The sequence below is a fragment of the Thunnus albacares genome, chromosome 18, assembly GCF_914725855.1.
Source record: "Thunnus albacares chromosome 18, fThuAlb1.1, whole genome shotgun sequence".
NCBI classification, from domain to species: domain Eukaryota; kingdom Metazoa; phylum Chordata; class Actinopteri; order Scombriformes; family Scombridae; genus Thunnus; species Thunnus albacares.
The window spans coordinates 16,460,445-16,478,356 of NC_058123.1; the positions used below are offsets into that span (position 1 = coordinate 16,460,445).

General features: G+C 37.8%; 1 protein-coding gene across 4 annotated transcripts; it reads left to right on the plus strand.

Annotated features, from left to right (window-relative positions):
* The first annotated feature begins 1,444 nt into the window (after positions 1-1,444).
* Positions 1,445-17,912, plus strand: LOC122968021 (calsenilin-like). Of its 4 annotated transcripts, XM_044332905.1 has the most exons (10): positions 1,445-1,566; positions 5,329-5,503; positions 6,828-6,830; positions 12,517-12,641; positions 15,878-15,947; positions 16,139-16,209; positions 16,310-16,417; positions 16,504-16,608; positions 17,160-17,222; positions 17,317-17,912. In XM_044332905.1, the coding sequence occupies exons 1-10, from the start codon at positions 1,561-1,563 to the stop codon at positions 17,362-17,364; spliced, it is 774 nt and encodes a 257-aa protein (XP_044188840.1). In that variant the 5' UTR covers positions 1,445-1,560; the 3' UTR covers positions 17,365-17,912. The 4 variants fall into 4 exon arrangements, with proteins under 4 accessions (XP_044188840.1, XP_044188841.1, XP_044188842.1 ...); XM_044332906.1 differs by lacking the exon at positions 6,828-6,830; XM_044332907.1 differs by lacking the exons at positions 1,445-1,566; positions 5,329-5,503; positions 6,828-6,830 and adding exons at positions 8,878-10,906; positions 11,537-11,539.

Sequence of the window (17,912 nt, forward strand, 5' to 3'; positions counted from 1 at the left end):
TCATGTGAACAGCAAATCATTTTGAGTTTGTGTAATAATACAGAACTATTTTTATGTTTTACACATTCATATGCTTTTTTTTTTAAAGACATAATGATAATTTTTAATTACTGCCTACTGGCTAAGATCAAATTTGTTTCCCCAAACATCAAATTCATCCCAGAAAGTTACATAATGTCGACCTCCATGTGACTTTAGGAGCAACCAACCATCAGTGTTTATTTTTTTTATTTTTTTTTTTACAAACACATGCACTTTCTAACATGCATTTCATTACTGGCCTCTCGTTATTTTTCATTATCAATGAAAAAGACAAAAAAATAAATTTTTGTGTGTCCAAAAAGAAAAGAAAAACATAATGCATAACTATGCATAAACCAAACCATCTTTCTCTCTCTTTCTCTGTGTGTTTGTCAGATTCCCCCTGAAAATAAAAAGCCCTCCTCCTCTTTCATAGAATTTGAGACGAGGCACTTTAAGAGATGCAGAAGCAATGTCAGAGCATATTTTTGGCTCAGGAGGAAGCTTCCTGCACTTATATTCATTTACCTTTCAGGTTAATGTGAAACCATGGATACAGAAACAGATGCACAGTACAAGATGTGCACTAAGCGGGCTGTAATTTCAAAGTTCAATGTCAAATTAGATTTTTGCAGCATAATGCCATTTTAACACCATGGTTTTCAGCAGATTATAAACCAACAGCCTGTTAATTCATTGTTGATGGTATGTTCATGCAACAAATATTATAATATTCATATTTATAAGCACTGAAATATCTGAAATGGTAAAAATTAAAATTACACAGTCAGTTAAGTTTAAAACATGGATGAGTTATTTCTGTGAAGCGCATTGTTGTGCAGATATGATTTTTGTGAGCTGTACAAAAGTGACACATCAGTTTGTCCCAAGAAAAAAAACAAAAACGTGACAGGATAAAAGTCAGAAATAGTTTTTAGCAATGTGATGGAGAATCTTATTATTATATCTGGGCAGGATAACACAGGAAGCCAAGCACACAGAGCTATAAAACAGCCTTTTTAATTTCCTCTGAGAGAAGGACTGTTAGCACCTGACTGAGCTTGGTCCCATCACAGCATCATCATCATCACTACAGGTTATGATATGTCTGCCACTTCCAATAACATTTGTCACAATGCAAACATCTCATCCACACCTCACTCCTTCTGTCACCCTATAAATTGTTTTGCCTCCTCTTCACTTGTTGAGACCAGCTTTAGGGCTTTAACGCAACTGATGCTCTGACTGTATGTGCTGAAGATCACTGGCTGAATCATTCTCATCAGGTGCAAGTTTTTGATAATCTGCAACAACAACACGTAGATGCGATGATCATAGTTTTACAGTGTTTATCCTTAGACTCAGTGTGTGTGATATCTCTGTCTGCTCCTCCTTCATCTAACCGCTCTCTCTCTCTCTCTCTCTCTCTGTGTCTCTGCAAGCTGCTGCAGCTCACTGAGGGGCGTTTGAGGAACGCGAGCAGAGGAGGATTGCAACGATTTTCTGCAAAAAAAACCAAGCAACACAAACCCAGACGCAATGCAGGTACAGTAAACATTTATTAATTTATGTTTTAATGATTTCACTCCTGAAAAAGATTTGACTAACAGACAGGGTGATTAATCATGGCAATATTCTTGTAGAGATTTATAATGTGACAATGATACTCCGCATCACTTATTGTACTTTATCAACAGCAGAAAGTCTTCAAACTCAACTGAACATTACAGAGAAGAGAAAAGCACAGGATCACATGTTTTTACTGAGAAAATGCATGAAACGTGATCTTAAACTTTAAAGAGAATTGTGACAAGGCACATGCATGTGTCATACTGACCTCAAGGCAAATATGTATGTGTTTGTTTTTCTGCAGGTCACTCAGTGACCAATAATGTGAGGCCAAAACAATTTAGCCATATGGCAAAAATAAATAAAGGCAGATTACAGTATAGCAGGTGGTAAAGCTGTGAAAGCAGCAGGCTTGGAAAGCTGCAAACTTGAAGAAATCCAAAGCAGGCAAACAACAGAAGGTTTGTCATTTACATATCTATTGAACATATGTATCCACCCTAACCCATAATATGTATTATTTATCTATATTACTTCGCCATATATCGCCTTTACTTCCCTGCATTTACATATTTATACCACCAATAAATCTGTACATAATATTTGTAATTGTGCACTTTTTCATTAGATGTCTAACTATATGTTGTTGTCTCGCTACTTTGTGCAATGACAATAAAGTTTAATCTAATATAATTTCACTGAAACAGCCATCAGCTATTTAATTTGCATCTGAGCTGAAAGAAGAAGAAACAATCTTGGGAGATATTAGGTTGGCTGGCATGTGAAGTCGGTTTTAGCAGTGTGTGTGTGTGTGTGTGTGTGTGTTCATGATGACTTAGATGATCATAGTGAGCACTTGGTGCACATGGCTGCTCTCCTTTCAATAATGCAGCGCTCTCTGGATGTTAATTCAGATCCAAATCACCTTCTCTTAAGATCTTCTAGACCAGAGTTTCTCAACCTGGGATTGCAGCAGAAATTCTATCAGGGTCACAAATCATGTGCAAGAATTATATTTTATAGTTTTTTTGAATATATTTTTATTAAATATAAAAATCAGTTTTAAAAAAATCATGACAACTCAACATCTTTGATTGCTGAAGTTGTAGAAATTTTGAGACCTAAAATTGAGATCAGAAGCCAGAAAAGGTTGCCAAACTCTGCTTAAGACACTCCAGAGGATGTATGCTGACGTATAAGTATAAGACTGCGTTGTGCACTTGTATATATATACCTATTATGTTCATGCATATTTGGTTTTAAGCATGATTGTGTGTCGATACATATGTACTGTATGTTTGTGTGCAAGGCAGGTGTATGCCTGTATCCGCTTGTTCATGTGGCTTTTTGATGGTCCATCTGATAGTCTTAGTTTCTACTCGTAGTTATCACTCACTTCAACGTGGCAGCCAACTCTGATCTTTTATTGATGCCGTTTTAAGGAGCGTGAATTATTGAGCGACATCCTTGATGCTCTATATGCTTTGGCATTCCTTTCATATTCAAATAGGGGACCGAAGAGACCGAGGAGCTCCCTAGATAGTAGTTCTGTCTATGTTCTCTACAAAATCTTTAGATTACATCCTCAACATCCTCTGAAAGAAAGCTGTTTTATTTATATAGCCTTTTATCACAAGCAAGTAAAAGACTCAGGGACAAAAGAAACAGAAAAAGGAGCATAAAGAAAAGACTTAAAAGCCCAGGAAATGTCACAAGGAAGAAGCTTTGAATAGGACAAATCTAAGAGAGTCTCCCCCAAAAAAGAAAGTCTTTAATGTGGTGCTGCCGTACAGAACAGTACATTGTTCAATAACACTGACAGTGGCTATGAATCAACACAAATGGGAGTGGAAAACAGTCCAATGAAGAGATGGTGCCTGAGAAAACAAAATGGAAATTTTATGATGATGACTAATGATGATACAAGTATATTTTGACTGTTTTACAGTATATGGATTGTGCTGTTTAAATGCACTGACTCCAAAATGTACAGCTTTATAATCACTGAAATATTAATCTGAATGTAGGAACACTGAATATGCATCTAGTGTGAGATGACAAGATGTTATGTGATCATGGAAATAACCAGATCCAAGAGCTTGCATGTCCCTATTCTCAGAAGTATTCCTATTACAGGAATATTTTAGATCTTTTCCAGAAAGACTCAGCTGAGCACATTTAAGACTTCTTTAAGATTTTTTCATGTGTGTAATACAAAAAGGATGAGATTCCCTCCTAACTGCAATGTTGAAAAAAATCTTCCAATCAACCCCATTAAGATAAATAAATCTCCAAAATCAATGCTTTTTAATAGGTATTGATACCAAATGAGGTGCATTTCATTATCTAAATATTGATTACGGAGGTATTGATCTGTTCATCCCTTCTCACCAGTTAGTTGGCTGACTGAATGTAACTCCTGCTGCTGGTCCAACTGTCACACAGCTGTCTCACTACGTTTCACAATGTTAAACTGTAAAAGCAGATCTAACAGTACCAAACTGACATTTATACTACCTCATAATATATGGTGTATATCAATATTATTTATGGTGCCTAAAAGGCAGTTATGGCAAATTATACAAAAAGGAAAATGTACTTAATTTGGGTTCTGTGAGACACTCTGCCATGTAATATGTCGCTGGGGGTTCTTAGATGAAAGTGTTCAGGAGCCTCTGCTCTATATCTCACATCCTTTGTAGTAGACAGTCCATGAGGCAGGACTCCGTGTTGCAATGCAGAGTAATTTTATTTTCTTCGCACTTCTGTGTGATCTGTTTCCTCATCAGTTTGTGTGTCCCCATATCTTTACTGGAACCTAACCTTGTCATCTCTGTGACAATTCAAATGGGAAATTCTCTTCAATACAGAGCATACTGGTAAAGTTAACAAGATCATTAAACCTGCATTAACTGTTTTTCTCTTGCCACTTGGGGGGTAGCGGAAACAAATTGTAAATTCCACATACTTCCTTTTATATATCACCTTTTTATATTAATATGGCTAACATTTTGGTAAAAAAGTTGCCTATTAACACATCCAGGACATACAGAGCAACATCAGCATTCATTAGGAGTCATGTTAGTGTTCAACTGTCCAATATTCACTCTCCATTTAAACCTGTTTTTGGTTTCTAATAACCACTAAAGGAGATATCTGGCTCTTTGGCTGCTACATGGTCCACCTTTTTTCATCAGCTAGTTGCTAACTTTGTTTGTCTGTCATTGGTTGCTGAGCAGTTGGTGTGTGATGAGAGAGTGAACCAAAAGAGTAAGGCAGGCCAGAGATATACTTGCTTTTAACTACGCGTTCACGTGTGCATGATGGCTGCCTCGCATGTCCTGCATCAGTTTGGAGCGTTGGTTGTGCACGTCCTTAGAAATTAATGCTATGTGTCCACATGATGCAATACACACATGAAGGGTGGGGGCAGTGTAAGGGCAGTATGGGGATGTGACAGGCTCTTTAATTTAATAACTCAAACCAAATATTAAATGATGAATTTGGCTTGTAAGACACACACACAACACAAAACTAGAGTCACAAAAAGAACAAAGGAGGGAGGTGAACTTTGGCCTGGAAGTGATTGCACCTGGGTCAGATACTTCTTTTCTTCTCCCTGCCTGAGGTGTGGTCAGGAGGTTCCTCTGGTAGGAACTTTTAAGAGAGTGAAAGCATCATAGCATGTAAAGATCTCTTTTCTCTCTCAGAGGACAGTTTCTTCTCTGTCTTCTTCAGGCAAATGACAAGGCAGTGGATGGCGGCCTGATGCCTGATGCCAATGGCAAAGATCCGAACCCGGGCGGACAGACAGAGGGCTCCAAGTGGCAGAGACCACGGATCACACGTAAATCTCTGATGAAGTGCTGTCTCGTCAAGTGGATCATAGCCAGCACCACCCAACAGGGGCCAGGTAGAGCCACATAAAGAGACACAACATCAGGCTTACACCTCAGCAACACAGTATATTAAATATCTGCATGATTGTGTGTGACAGCGGAGGGGAAGTTGGACTTGAAGCAGAGCAAAGCAGCGAGATACAGTATGAGATACATGAATTTTAAAGCATCTGGCCATCTACAGTATAAATCTACATTTAAAATTCTCACCCTTCTTTCTCTCCTTTCACCATTTACAGCGTAGACCTCTCTCTTTATCTAATGCCACTTCATTTTAGCAGCCAATCAATCAATGAATGGACTCTCACCTCTTACTCTACTTCATAGACTACATATTTATGCCTGCTCTCCCTCTCTTTCTCTCTCATACACACCTAAAGCTGTTGTTTTTATGGAATGATTTCTTCTGAAGATCTAGTTTCAATCTTAACAATTTCATCAACACGCTTTAAAATTTAAATAATCAATCAGAAAATGACAAAATATATATATTTGGATTTTCTTTCATCATGTTTATGTATCACAAAAGGAGATGGGGCATATTCTGTAGATCGAGAGCATAGTGTCTTCCACGGACATGTCCCCGTTTTCTTGCTTTATCTAAATTATTGACGTTGCCCCTCTGTGCAGGCGAACAGAGTAGACAGTCTGCTGCACACATGCACTTGACTGGCAGGACAGACGTTCATTTCTGCAATCTGTCTGTCTAAGCAATATCACATCTTAATTTCCTGTATTTGAACTATTGTGCAAACAGTGTCATTTACTTGTTAGAATATTTGTCCCATTTAATCAGTCTTGGTGATGAATGCAGTGAAAAACAGACAATATTTCTCCTCTGTGGTTTCGAGAAATGACCTGCTGTTGTCATCCAGACTCATTTAATGCTGACTTGTCTCTCTGCCAAGAGACAGATGGCCCTGCGCCTTGGACAGAACATTGATGAAAACAGTAACAGAGCAAATGCTCTGATGGATGACACAGTATCAGCAAGTAAATACAATTAAATTACAACCGTATATCCCATCCCCAATTTGGACATCATCGAGGAAATGGTCTTGATCTTTATTTAAGAGGCCTTTAACTACATCTGCAATAGGACTCCATAGGACTCCATTAAGTACTGAATCACTAAAATCTTCTCAGCATTGCGTTCTATGAACTCAAATTCATAAGAATTTCTCACTTCTACTATTTTTTATCCATCAGAACTGTTAGTTATTTATTGAAATTGAAATGTGTTAAGGTTTAAGCACGACCCCTCCACTTTATAACAACTTGATCGCCATCTACTGGTCTGTAGACATTATAGTACCTGAATGTCTCCTGCACCACTAGATGGTGGCCTGCACTCATTTTAATCATGTGTAATTGTTATTTAATGAAGAAAATGATGTTGGCTCCATCATGCAATGTTTTTTGTTTTTTTTTTTTTTACTCTTTCTCTACTAATGAAAGTGAGAATGACACAATTGCAAATAATAGATATTTTATGACATCACACAACAGGAATCAGCAGAGGCTGTCGCACTTTTATATACTGTATGGCTGTAATTACAATGTAGTATCATTGCTGTAGTACTATAGTAGTACTATAGAGGTAGTACTTAAAATGCCATACTGCCTTGTGAGTTCTTCCACTTTTCCTCCTCATACGGTACATGAACATCAATACGCAGTAAAATGTGCCAAAAGTTGGGTGAGCATTCCTATGTATTCATGTTAAATGATGTTTTGACATATTACGCCCTGCAGTATGAATATCAGGCTGTTCCATATAAATGTACTGGGTCCCATGACAGGTGATGCCATTCTCTAACCCTGACCTAATATACATTTAAACTGCTTTTTAATCCTACTCTCACTCACGCAAAGAGCAGATACTCAGCAGCTTGACCCGGCCTTATATCTACTCAGACTAAACTGCAGTGGCTGGCCCATTTGGCTTGATAGACAACTTCTTATGAATGCCATGACTCACTCTGTTGTCCAACTACCATCACTTTATGTGGTGAAATAACAGTTAATCACCAGTAGAGATCACTCACTTTTCACTACGCTAAACATTAGCAAGCACTCCAGTGCACTGTTGCAGCCTCACACACCACATTCATTCACAAGTCTTTTTCAATTAAAGTCTTCAGTCTAAAAAGCGGTTATTTTCATATCCACTTAGCCTATAACCTATGAACTGTGAGAAACTATTTGCAGCATACTGTTTATATGTGACTGCCTAAAATTTTGTCTTCTGGGCTGCATGTTATTACCTAATTTGGTGATAGTAAAAGAAACAAGGGTATTTTTTTCTCTATCTCTATCTGCAGCTGCAACAAAGGTCAGTCAGTGAAGCAACAAGTCTACATATTTTAGAGGTCAAAATGTGCATTAAATCCTTATTGTGGCAGCTGCTGAGCTGCAAATGTGTTTGACAATATCATTAAAAGTTTGATGAAACCTAAAAAAAAGTGTACTAAAGGGCAGATGAAATCATTCCATGTGTTTATGAGGCCTCTCCAGAAAGATATTTTCTTGCCAAAAAATGAAATGCTTACGAATGAAAGAGGATCAAGAGTGCACCAAGAAAAAGCTCAGAGAAAGCAAAGCTAAGGGTGTTTAATTGTATGTCGAGAACCTGTGTCATCGTTTTTGATTGATGGGCTCAGGCGCTCACGCTGTAATGTTGCTCTCACTGCACTCATTAAAGGCCGACCATGAGACTGATGGCTGCACCGTCTGCATCTCTGCATGCTTAACCCACCAGACTCTTGTCTGTATTTAATAGAAGAACGGGGTCAGATCAGCACTTAGGGCACATTAAACACTATAATATTGCATTATTTTTATAGCAGGTGAGTTCCCACATGAGCTCATACATCCTGCATTTTCTTGTGATGGGTGACTGTGTTTCTGGCTGGCAAAGGGCAATTAACCCACATTTTAACAATAAGACAAAAAGCATCTTTGTTTACAAGGGATAAGTATGTTCAGATTTGTATTAGCTGGACAGTCCATCATCTCTGATCTCACTGTTAACACTCTGCTGACTCATAAAGGGCAAAATTAACCAAATCATTTTTGGAAGTTTATTTCAGTAGCTATGAAGAAAGATGAGTGGGCTGGGCACTGCTGAAGTGAACTGGGATAACAGTGCTCCAAAAACACAACAGGATCTTAAAGGATAGATTCACACTTTTTCAAGTCTGTCCTAAAGCAACAGTCAGGTGCTCAAAGGAACATTGACACATGATTTTCTTGCTGTAATCATCCCTCCTGTTCATACTGGCTATTAAGAGGTCCTTCATTATGCACTTTCATTGTAAGTGATGGGGGACAAAATCCACAGCTCTCCTTCTATGCAAAAATGTATTTAAAAGTTTTTGAAGCTAATATGAGATTTCAGCTGTCCAAATTATTCAAATCAAAGTCAATATCTTTCAAACTGTCTTTTTAGTGGCAAATTCCCTCTTATTGTTATAATCTGTCCAGTGCTGCTGAACAGGAAAACACTTTGTTGAGACACAAAGAGGGACATATTTACTAAAAAGACTAACTGTGGGAGATATCCTCTTTATTTGACCAACTCAGATGACTGAAGCTTCATATTATCTTCAGATAAACTATTAAATACATTTTTACTCAAAATGAGGATTGTGGATTTTATGCCTCATCACTTACAGTACATTGTAAGCACGTTTGGAGGGGATCTTCTAATGGTCACAACCTGTTCATTTGGGCACCTGACAGACTCAAAACATTTTGAACATGTCCTTTAATACAATGGCCTCATCACAGCACCGCAAGTGTGGTATCCTCTTTCTTTTATAGAGGAAAAGCAGTCATCCCCAGCTGTGTCGGGAAGGCAGTAACATCTTTACTACAGTAAACCATAAATTTTAACATAGATGGTTACAGGAGACATCAAATCCCACTCTGAAACCAAAACATCTTAAAAAACAAATTCTGTATACGCAACACTTCTCTTGTGGTGCTCTGCTATTGTATTGACATTTGTTGTATTTTTGGAGTCAGAGTATCTAAGTTCATTAGTTATCTCAGTAGCTGTTGGACTGTTGGACATTAAGAACGAGTTCAATTGGAGTCTGTAACTTATATAAACGTCCCCGGCCATCGAAATGCACCTCTGGCTTTCTCTCCCTGTTCTAAGACCAGTATTTTACCTCTCAACAATTGATTTGCTCTCCACCCCCCTTTCCTACTTAAACTGAATCCATTATGCTGTGCAGAGTCATCAGTTGTGAACTATATACTCATATTCGTCTTTACTCTCACCGTCTTCCAGCACAGCATACATGCAAATACTCACTCGTGTTAAATGTCTCAAGAACATCCAAACCTGTGAAAACATATCTTCCACAAGTGCTCACAGCACACTGCATATGTATGATATGTGGAGTAATTTACAGAGAAATTGACCTCTAAAGTGTGCTGCACACCTTCACAGCACAGAAACAATGCACTTCAACTTTACTATTCTTAACTACAATGTCATAAACAAAGCTGTTTTTACAGTAACATTGGTCACATTGTTTTCCAGCTCTGAGTGAATCCGTCGGAGTTATTGACCGTATATCACCGAACGACCCAGTAGACACGGGCAGCGCCACACAGGGCAGGGCAGGCTCCTTCACTCTAAGTGCTGTTCATATCTCAACCATCAGTGGATGTGGATCAATGCTTGGTTTTACAGCTTTGCATCCTTGAAATGACTGAGCAAATAAAGACAGCTTAGACTGTCAATCAGAGACTATTAGTAAAGAAATTCCCTCAATAACATCCCTCCACCCTCCCTCACCAACATCAAACTGACACGCACACACACACTTCAGGACCAGAGTGAGAGGAGATGCAGAGAGTAGGGGTGGAGCCCCTGAGTTGATGGAGTTATGGGAGAGATCCTAAAATGAACTGGCCGGGACGTGAAATGCAGCGATGAATGGTTTATGACTGGAGATAGCTTTGGATCATTTAGGAGGGTAAAGACTCATTTCTATACAAGAGCGCACGATGGACTTTTTCTTAAAGGAGGATGCTCTGCAGTCAGTCTGCTAGCGTTTTTCCTAACCAGTCAGTGGTTTGAGTCAAGGGGTTTCATTTAAGAGAATATAACTGCTGATGCCTGTAAAACAAACTGATAAAAAGGAGTCAATCATCTCAAGCTGAAGGCCAGAGATGATTGGCTGCAAACTGCTCTGTCAGATTCGTCAGTTTAGTTGCACTTCAGAGAAGCGTTCATTAAAGTAACATTTTTTTGAAAAGGGACTTTTGCAGAGGTGATATCTAATGCAAGGCAACAATGGGATTGGAAGGCATGGAAGCTATTGCCATTGCTGTTGTTATTGGACTGTTTATTGTCGTGCTCAAACAGTTTGGACTTTGGGAGCCTTTGTCACTGGAAGGTAAGACATAAAGAGACATAAGGTTTGAAAAAAATAAACTAATGTTGGTTATAAGTTAAAACTTTGTCTTTTGTGTTCTCTATAGCATTGGGACAATAATACTTAACAAAATAAATTTTATTGTTATTAGATTTTGTTGAAATGATACTGGTAATAATTGCAGTCACACAAACTGGCTGAAAGTATAGCTTCACATCTTTTCAAGTTTATCTTAAACAATGCTCACATACTCAAACCTTGATTTTTGCTCGCTGTAATTGTTCCTCCTCCTCTTCCAAAAACAATTTCAGTGTAAGTGATGGGTGACAAAATCCACAGTTCAGCCTGAGTTAGACAATCAAGACAAATCTCAAACCTCTTTGTGTTTCCCCATCGAGTTGTGGCATAAAAGGTGTAACACAGAGATGCTAAAAAAGACTGGAACTTTGTTTCAATGTACATATGAGCATGTGAGTATTGTTGAGCATAAGACATACTCGAAAAAATGTGAACATATCCTTAATTGGTGTGTTCATTGTGTTGGTGGATTGGTAAATTGTTTTCAGGCCAAATATTTTACCAGTGAACTGTGAATTTCTTCTTTCTTTCTCTCACTTCCTCACTTTCCATTTGTGTTTTGTTCTTGTAAAGATGGTGAGTAGCTCCAGTGGGATTCCTCTCTGCATTATTATTTAGTTGCTTTCTCTGCAAACTTCTTTACCCTAATTTTTTTATTGAACTGAATTTGCTAGCTTTGTCCCATTGCCTGACATAATAAACCCTTTTTTTTCTTCATGGTGGACATTTGGACTGGTCCAGCACAGGTGTCACTAATGAGATTAATTATGGCTGCATTACATTTAGGTGTTATGCAAAGTGATCAGTGTTAATCAATGTTAATTAGTGACACCTGTGCTTTTAAGTATGTTATGTTTGAAATCATTGCCCATTACTATACAGTACTTTTGCAAAAAAAAAGTGACACTACACTTGTCGGCAATGGCAAAAATGATAATTGTTTATGACTAGAGTCACTAATGAGTAAACTAGAGTCTCTATTTTAAAAGGATTTGTGAATGAGTGACAGAGGGAGTGATATCTGACAAAGTGAAAGCCAAAGTGTCCACAGTGAAAAGATCTTTTGTCCTTAAGAAACTACATTATTTATCTCAAATTGTATCTGCTTATTTCTTCTAACCACCCTTATTTCTTTGCATTACTATGTCTCCAAGCTACGTGTTCCTCTGACTCATAGTTTTTCCACCTTTCTGCAAAAAAATTGTCACTGTTTTATCTTCTTTTATTACTTTTTATCCAATTCTGTACATTCTTCTCACAATCTTTTACCTCCCACCCATTTCCTTGTCTCACCTTTCCTTCTTAAACCTCTCCTTTTTGTTTTCAATTTTCAATCTTGGTTTTTGTAAAGATGGTGAGCATTTTGAGTTATATCCAGTAATTATTATTATTTTGCCTCCCATCTATTTGGTTTTCTAGTATTTTCAACTCCTCCCCTACCCTTCCTTCCTTTCTTTTTTCTTTCTTTCTTGTCTTACCACTATTTGCTCCCTGTTTTCTTCCTTCCCCTGTTTCCCACCTCCCCCATTTTCTGTTTTTCCTTCCTCTGGCAGACAGCACTGACAGTGATCTTGAACTATCCATGGTGCGCCACCAACCTGAAGGCCTCGAACAGCTCCAGGCCCAGACCCAGTTCACCAGGAAGGAGCTTCAGTCCCTTTACAGAGGTTTCAAAAATGTAAGGGAACAATTAGCACAGTCAGCGGTAGTTCACCCAGTAAACTTCTCAAGTGGGCGATCTTGCATCTTTGCAAAGATCATTACGCAGATTGTAATGGTGACTTAAGGGTGCAGTTGAGATCAAGCAATAATAATAACTTTAATAAGAATAAGAATAACTTTCAAGGACAATTTACAATTTCCTCAACTAAATATACACAACATGGCAAAAAATGTGTGTGTACACCTGAAAAAATTATGTTGATGCCCAAATATTACACCTATATGTACAGTACTTGTTAAACATCTCATTCTAAAACTTACATTAACATGATGCTATACTGTAATTGTCACATCCTGCCTGGACTTTGTTTGGTTTTTGGACTTTTTGTGTTCTTTTGGGTTTCCGATAGCTTAGACTATTGTGTTTTTTGGTTTCCTGGTTTCCCTGTGTTTCCTCCTTCTGTGTTTGTGTGCTCCTCCCCTCACCTGCCCTGTGCTGTGTCTTCCCCACACCTGCTCTGTATCAGTCTCGTCAGCCCTGCCCTGCTCCCTGTGTTTCCCTCAGCCAATCACTCCTCGCCTACCCTTGTGTCTAGTCACCTGTTCCCCATTCCCTGATTAGTTTAGTTTGTACGTAAGGTCTGGTTTTCAGTTGAGTCTTTGTTGGATCATCTGTTTTTGTCTTGTCAAGCCTGTTCTGTTGGAGGTATGCCTGTCCCGTCACCTTTTGTTTGTATGCTTGCGTCAAAATAAAGCGTTTTTCTTCAGTCCTGCTTTCTGGCTCTGCATTTGGGTCCACTCATCCCTGCTACATCCTGACAGTAATTCCCTCCACTCTTCTGGAAAGGCCTCTCACAAAATTTTGGAACCTGGCTGCAGAGATTTGACTGTCTTGTATTCGATGTTCTAATTCATCCCAAAGATGTTTGATCTGTCGGAGGCCACCATTTTTCTTTTTTTAACTAATGTAAGACAAAGTAATAAAGGTAGAGGAGACAGGTAGACAAAAGATAGTAAAATACAAAATGAAGATGGCAGATAGAAATTATGTCATGTATAATGAGAGGGATAATGACAAGAATTGCATTCACAATGTCTCTCAACCCTTTGAGTATTGTAACAAGATGGGTTTGGGAATATGGGTTGTATGAGAGTTGGGTTGGGGTGTAAGTATCTATACAGTATGGTCTACTTTTTACAAGTGTATATGTTTGTATGTGAGAAAGCGAGAGGGAGTAGATATTCATGTGTACAAAATGTGAGGAAAAAAAACATGTCTTTATGGACCTTACTTTAGCCTTCCCAAACCAAACTGTTGCCACAAAGTTGGAAGCTCACTATTGTCTAAAACTGTGCTTCCCAACATTTTTGGCTTCCCTTAAAACAAAACTATGACTGCTACTGAGGTTGCGTATATTTATAGGTTGTGACCAGTTCAACAACTGTTCAAGTCTTTCTCAGACTGTTTTCATTTAAATATGCTTTAGATGTTTGAAGAGGTAACATTATCTAGTAATTCACAGAAGAAGAAAGCAAAGTTTAAATGAGTAGATTTTTTTTTCTATGTTCCCATCATGTTAACCATCTTGTGACCCCTCAGGTTTGTGTTGTCGAAACCCATTGGTCTAAAAAATAATTTTATGCCATAAAACGTACCTTAATTGGATCAGAGTGGTTTAGCCGAAACCATGAAAAGCACTAAAGTAGACAGGCAAGTCCACATGATATTGGTCATATAATGTATATTGGCCATACGATTGTCAAATTTTTATCCATGCCTGTAAAGCAGTGAGACTGAATTTATTGCATCAGTAGCCAAAAATGTAAGCATTAAAATCTTTTGTCTGATATTCCATGATTAAAGGTGCCTTGTGGAGTTTTTGACCACTAGAGGCACTGTAGAGCAATGTTTTGATGAGCAGTTGCATTTGCTCTTTGTCCTACCAACATGAGGATGCACATGCACGAGCCTAGTGGTGACCTAATATATATTTTTGCAGACTGCTGAGGATGGTAATGCATATCGACAATTAGTGGCTGTAATGTGCCATTAAACGTAGCAAACTGCCATTAAAGAACCACTAGCTGATGTAAACAAAGCTGGCTTTGCAAATATTTTATGAGGTTTGTGAAACCTTAAAGATGCACATAATAAGTTGTGGTGAGAAAAGCAAAATGTAAGCACAACTGTTTATAATGAAATTTCCACAAAGCACCTTTAAGTAGATAACAGACCTAAAGTAGTAAACAGACCTGATTCAGAGCATTTTGACATGTCATAGCAGGAAAAGCACAGGTGTAATTAATAACATTAATGTCATTAGCTCCACCTGGTTATTCCTCGTCGACAAAATGTCTACTGTGTTTATTTAGAAGCTTGTTTTGGTAATCAGAGAAAGCAGCTGATCCAGTTTATTTCATTAAATGAAAACCTAACTCACGTTTGAATGAAGGCTGTATTTACAAAGGAACAGACAACACTTTCCCAGTTCCAAACTACATACCAATTGCATACAGTATGTAGTATACACTAACTGTAATAGCATACTGTTAGTATACAAAACTTTACTATACAAAAAAACAACAATTTGGGACAGTAGTGTACATCAACAGCACACTCAAAACTTGCTTTGAATGAGTATGTAACATAGAAGTGGATCACCACTATAGTCACACTTAGAGCCTGGAGGATGAAAATATTGCAATGTGAGTCAGTTTTGGCCATTTAAAGAGTTTTTAGTTTTCATAATCTTTATGTTCTCTGTCTTGCTTTTCTCTGTGATGTTGTTTTTGTACTGTTTCCTTTTCTTTACATCACATGTGTTGATTTCAGTATGTAAGAAACTGCAGCCTATACATATGCATTATTAGACTATTCATTAATGATTCTGACTACTCTGAGGGAAACTGCAATCTGAGGAATAATAAAAAGCACAGAAAGCCTCAGGCACAATTTCTCCATTGAATTAATTCAGTTTTTGGATATCATGCTCTTCTTTCCCTCTAGTGGCCTTAGTCCTGTACTACATGACACTAACTTCAACATTCTGCTACAGAAAGTGTACCAGTATAGATTTGGACACAAATTTAAACTATAGTCTCCATTTCACAAATGTCAAAAGTCCATCTTTAATCATTTAGACAAAATCTAATTACTTGGGTTAATTTTACTTTTTGACAGCAGCTGTAGTATTAATCTGCCTAAATGTAGATACTGAAATTCCAGTAAATGTTTGTTTGTTCTTTCAATAGGAATGTCCCAGTGGGCTAGTGGATGAAGAAACTTTCAAGATCATTTACTCACAGTTCTTCCCTCAAGGAGGTACAGTATGTAACTGACAATATAAACTGATATGTCTGAACAATCAGTATTAAGTTGATTAACCCTTTATCCTAATTAATCATCAAAACTAACAGCTTGTGTGGACTGATAAATAAATCTAGTTTTATAAGTGTATTGCAATTAATCAAGGCCAATTAATCACCAACCCTGCACATCTTATGTGTTCTCAGATGCAACCACATATGCACATTTCTTGTTCAACGCATTTGACATGGACAGAAATGGTTCCATCCGTTTTGAGGTCAGTTCTGCGGGGTTTACACATGTGTTGATATCTTAAATCCTGTGGTCATTTGTCAAGGGTGGCAGGGCTTTAGTTTTACTTTTACTTGCTTTTACAGGACTTTGTGTTGGGATTGTCTGTGTTGCTTAGAGGCTCAGTTACAGAGAAACTTCGATGGGCGTTTAATCTATATGACATCAACAAGGATGGCTACATTACTAAAGAGGTGCAGTCAACAAACAATACTGAAACAAAATCTGTTGCAGTGTCATGATTTCTGCAGATAATGTACATCTGTCTGGTTTCCTGCAGGAAATGTTGGCAATAATGACGTCAATTTATGACATGATGGGCAGGTATACTTTACCGAGTGTACGAGAAGAGTCCCCCTTTGAACATGTGGAGAAATTCTTCCAGGTATGTTATCTCTGAATCCACTCAACCACTCAGTCTAATCATTAATATCGTTATAAAATATTACATACAGATATTATTCTGATTATTCTGACACAGTGTATGTACCTGGACACTGTAGTGTTGTAACTCTGTCAGTCCCTTATGAAAGGAATTTAGACTGAACAAAATCAAGTCAAATCAAGAGGAAAAATTAGACAAATTTGTTGCTGCCACAACTCAAAATCAAACCCAAATGAAATGCATGAGCCAAGAAATGTGCCCTTAAGTTGCATAACACCTGTCATTTTAACACAATGTGCAAATGTGTCTTGGTTTAATAGTTTAACTAGTAACAATGTTTTTGCAATTCTGGTGACGGCAGTGGACAAAGGTCAACTGTGCATTACACGCTTACTTCACATCTGAATCTCCTGACTCTCCTATCCAACAATCCTATGCTTTTTTTTTTCAATTTTCAAAAATAACATACAAACTAAAAACCTAAAACTCCCCCTAGACTATAAGGTCTCTCTCCTTTTCATGTTGTAAAAACAATGTCTGACCTTTTTCAGAAAATGGATCGGAACAGAGATGGAGTGGTGACTATTGATGAATTCATAGAAACCTGCCAGAAGGTAAACAGATAATCAAAATCAGTGTTTTTACCACATGTGGATTGACCACATGTTGACCACAGTTCCTCTTGCATCTGTTTTCTTGTCTCAACAGGATGAAAGTATAATGTCCTCCATGCAGCTCTTTGAAAATGTCATCTAGTTTCTGTAGAAGTGGATCGGTAATGCTGCATAATGCTTCCAGCTGCAAGCTTCTCAGCCTGAAATAACTTTAATCAAAATACATTCATTCTGAAATTGAAAAACTGGGTCATGCAACACATTTGACACATTAATACAAACAGACAAACACTATTATTTTTCCGGTAAAACTGGTCTATGCAGAGAAATGCGCAGCATTCACCAAATCACTCGAAGAAAAAAATGTTTCTTTGCATGACAGTTTTATTTTTTCACATGAGGGAAATGTGGGAAAAAATGTGGGAAAATAAACTCTGTCAGATGAGCATGGATGTTTGCCCAACATTTAAAAGCATGTGATGCAAACCACATTGAACACAAACAAGGGGGGATTATTGTTGACCACTTTGAAACCTGGGACATAAGTGGGATGATACTTTGTTACTGTATTATACTGTATAGAAATAATTATGTTTCTAAGTTCTTCAGATTTTTGTGTAAATGTGATACGCTGTCATTGTCATGTCGACCCGAAACCTGCTAAAATAAAAATCTACCTTCACCTCCTGA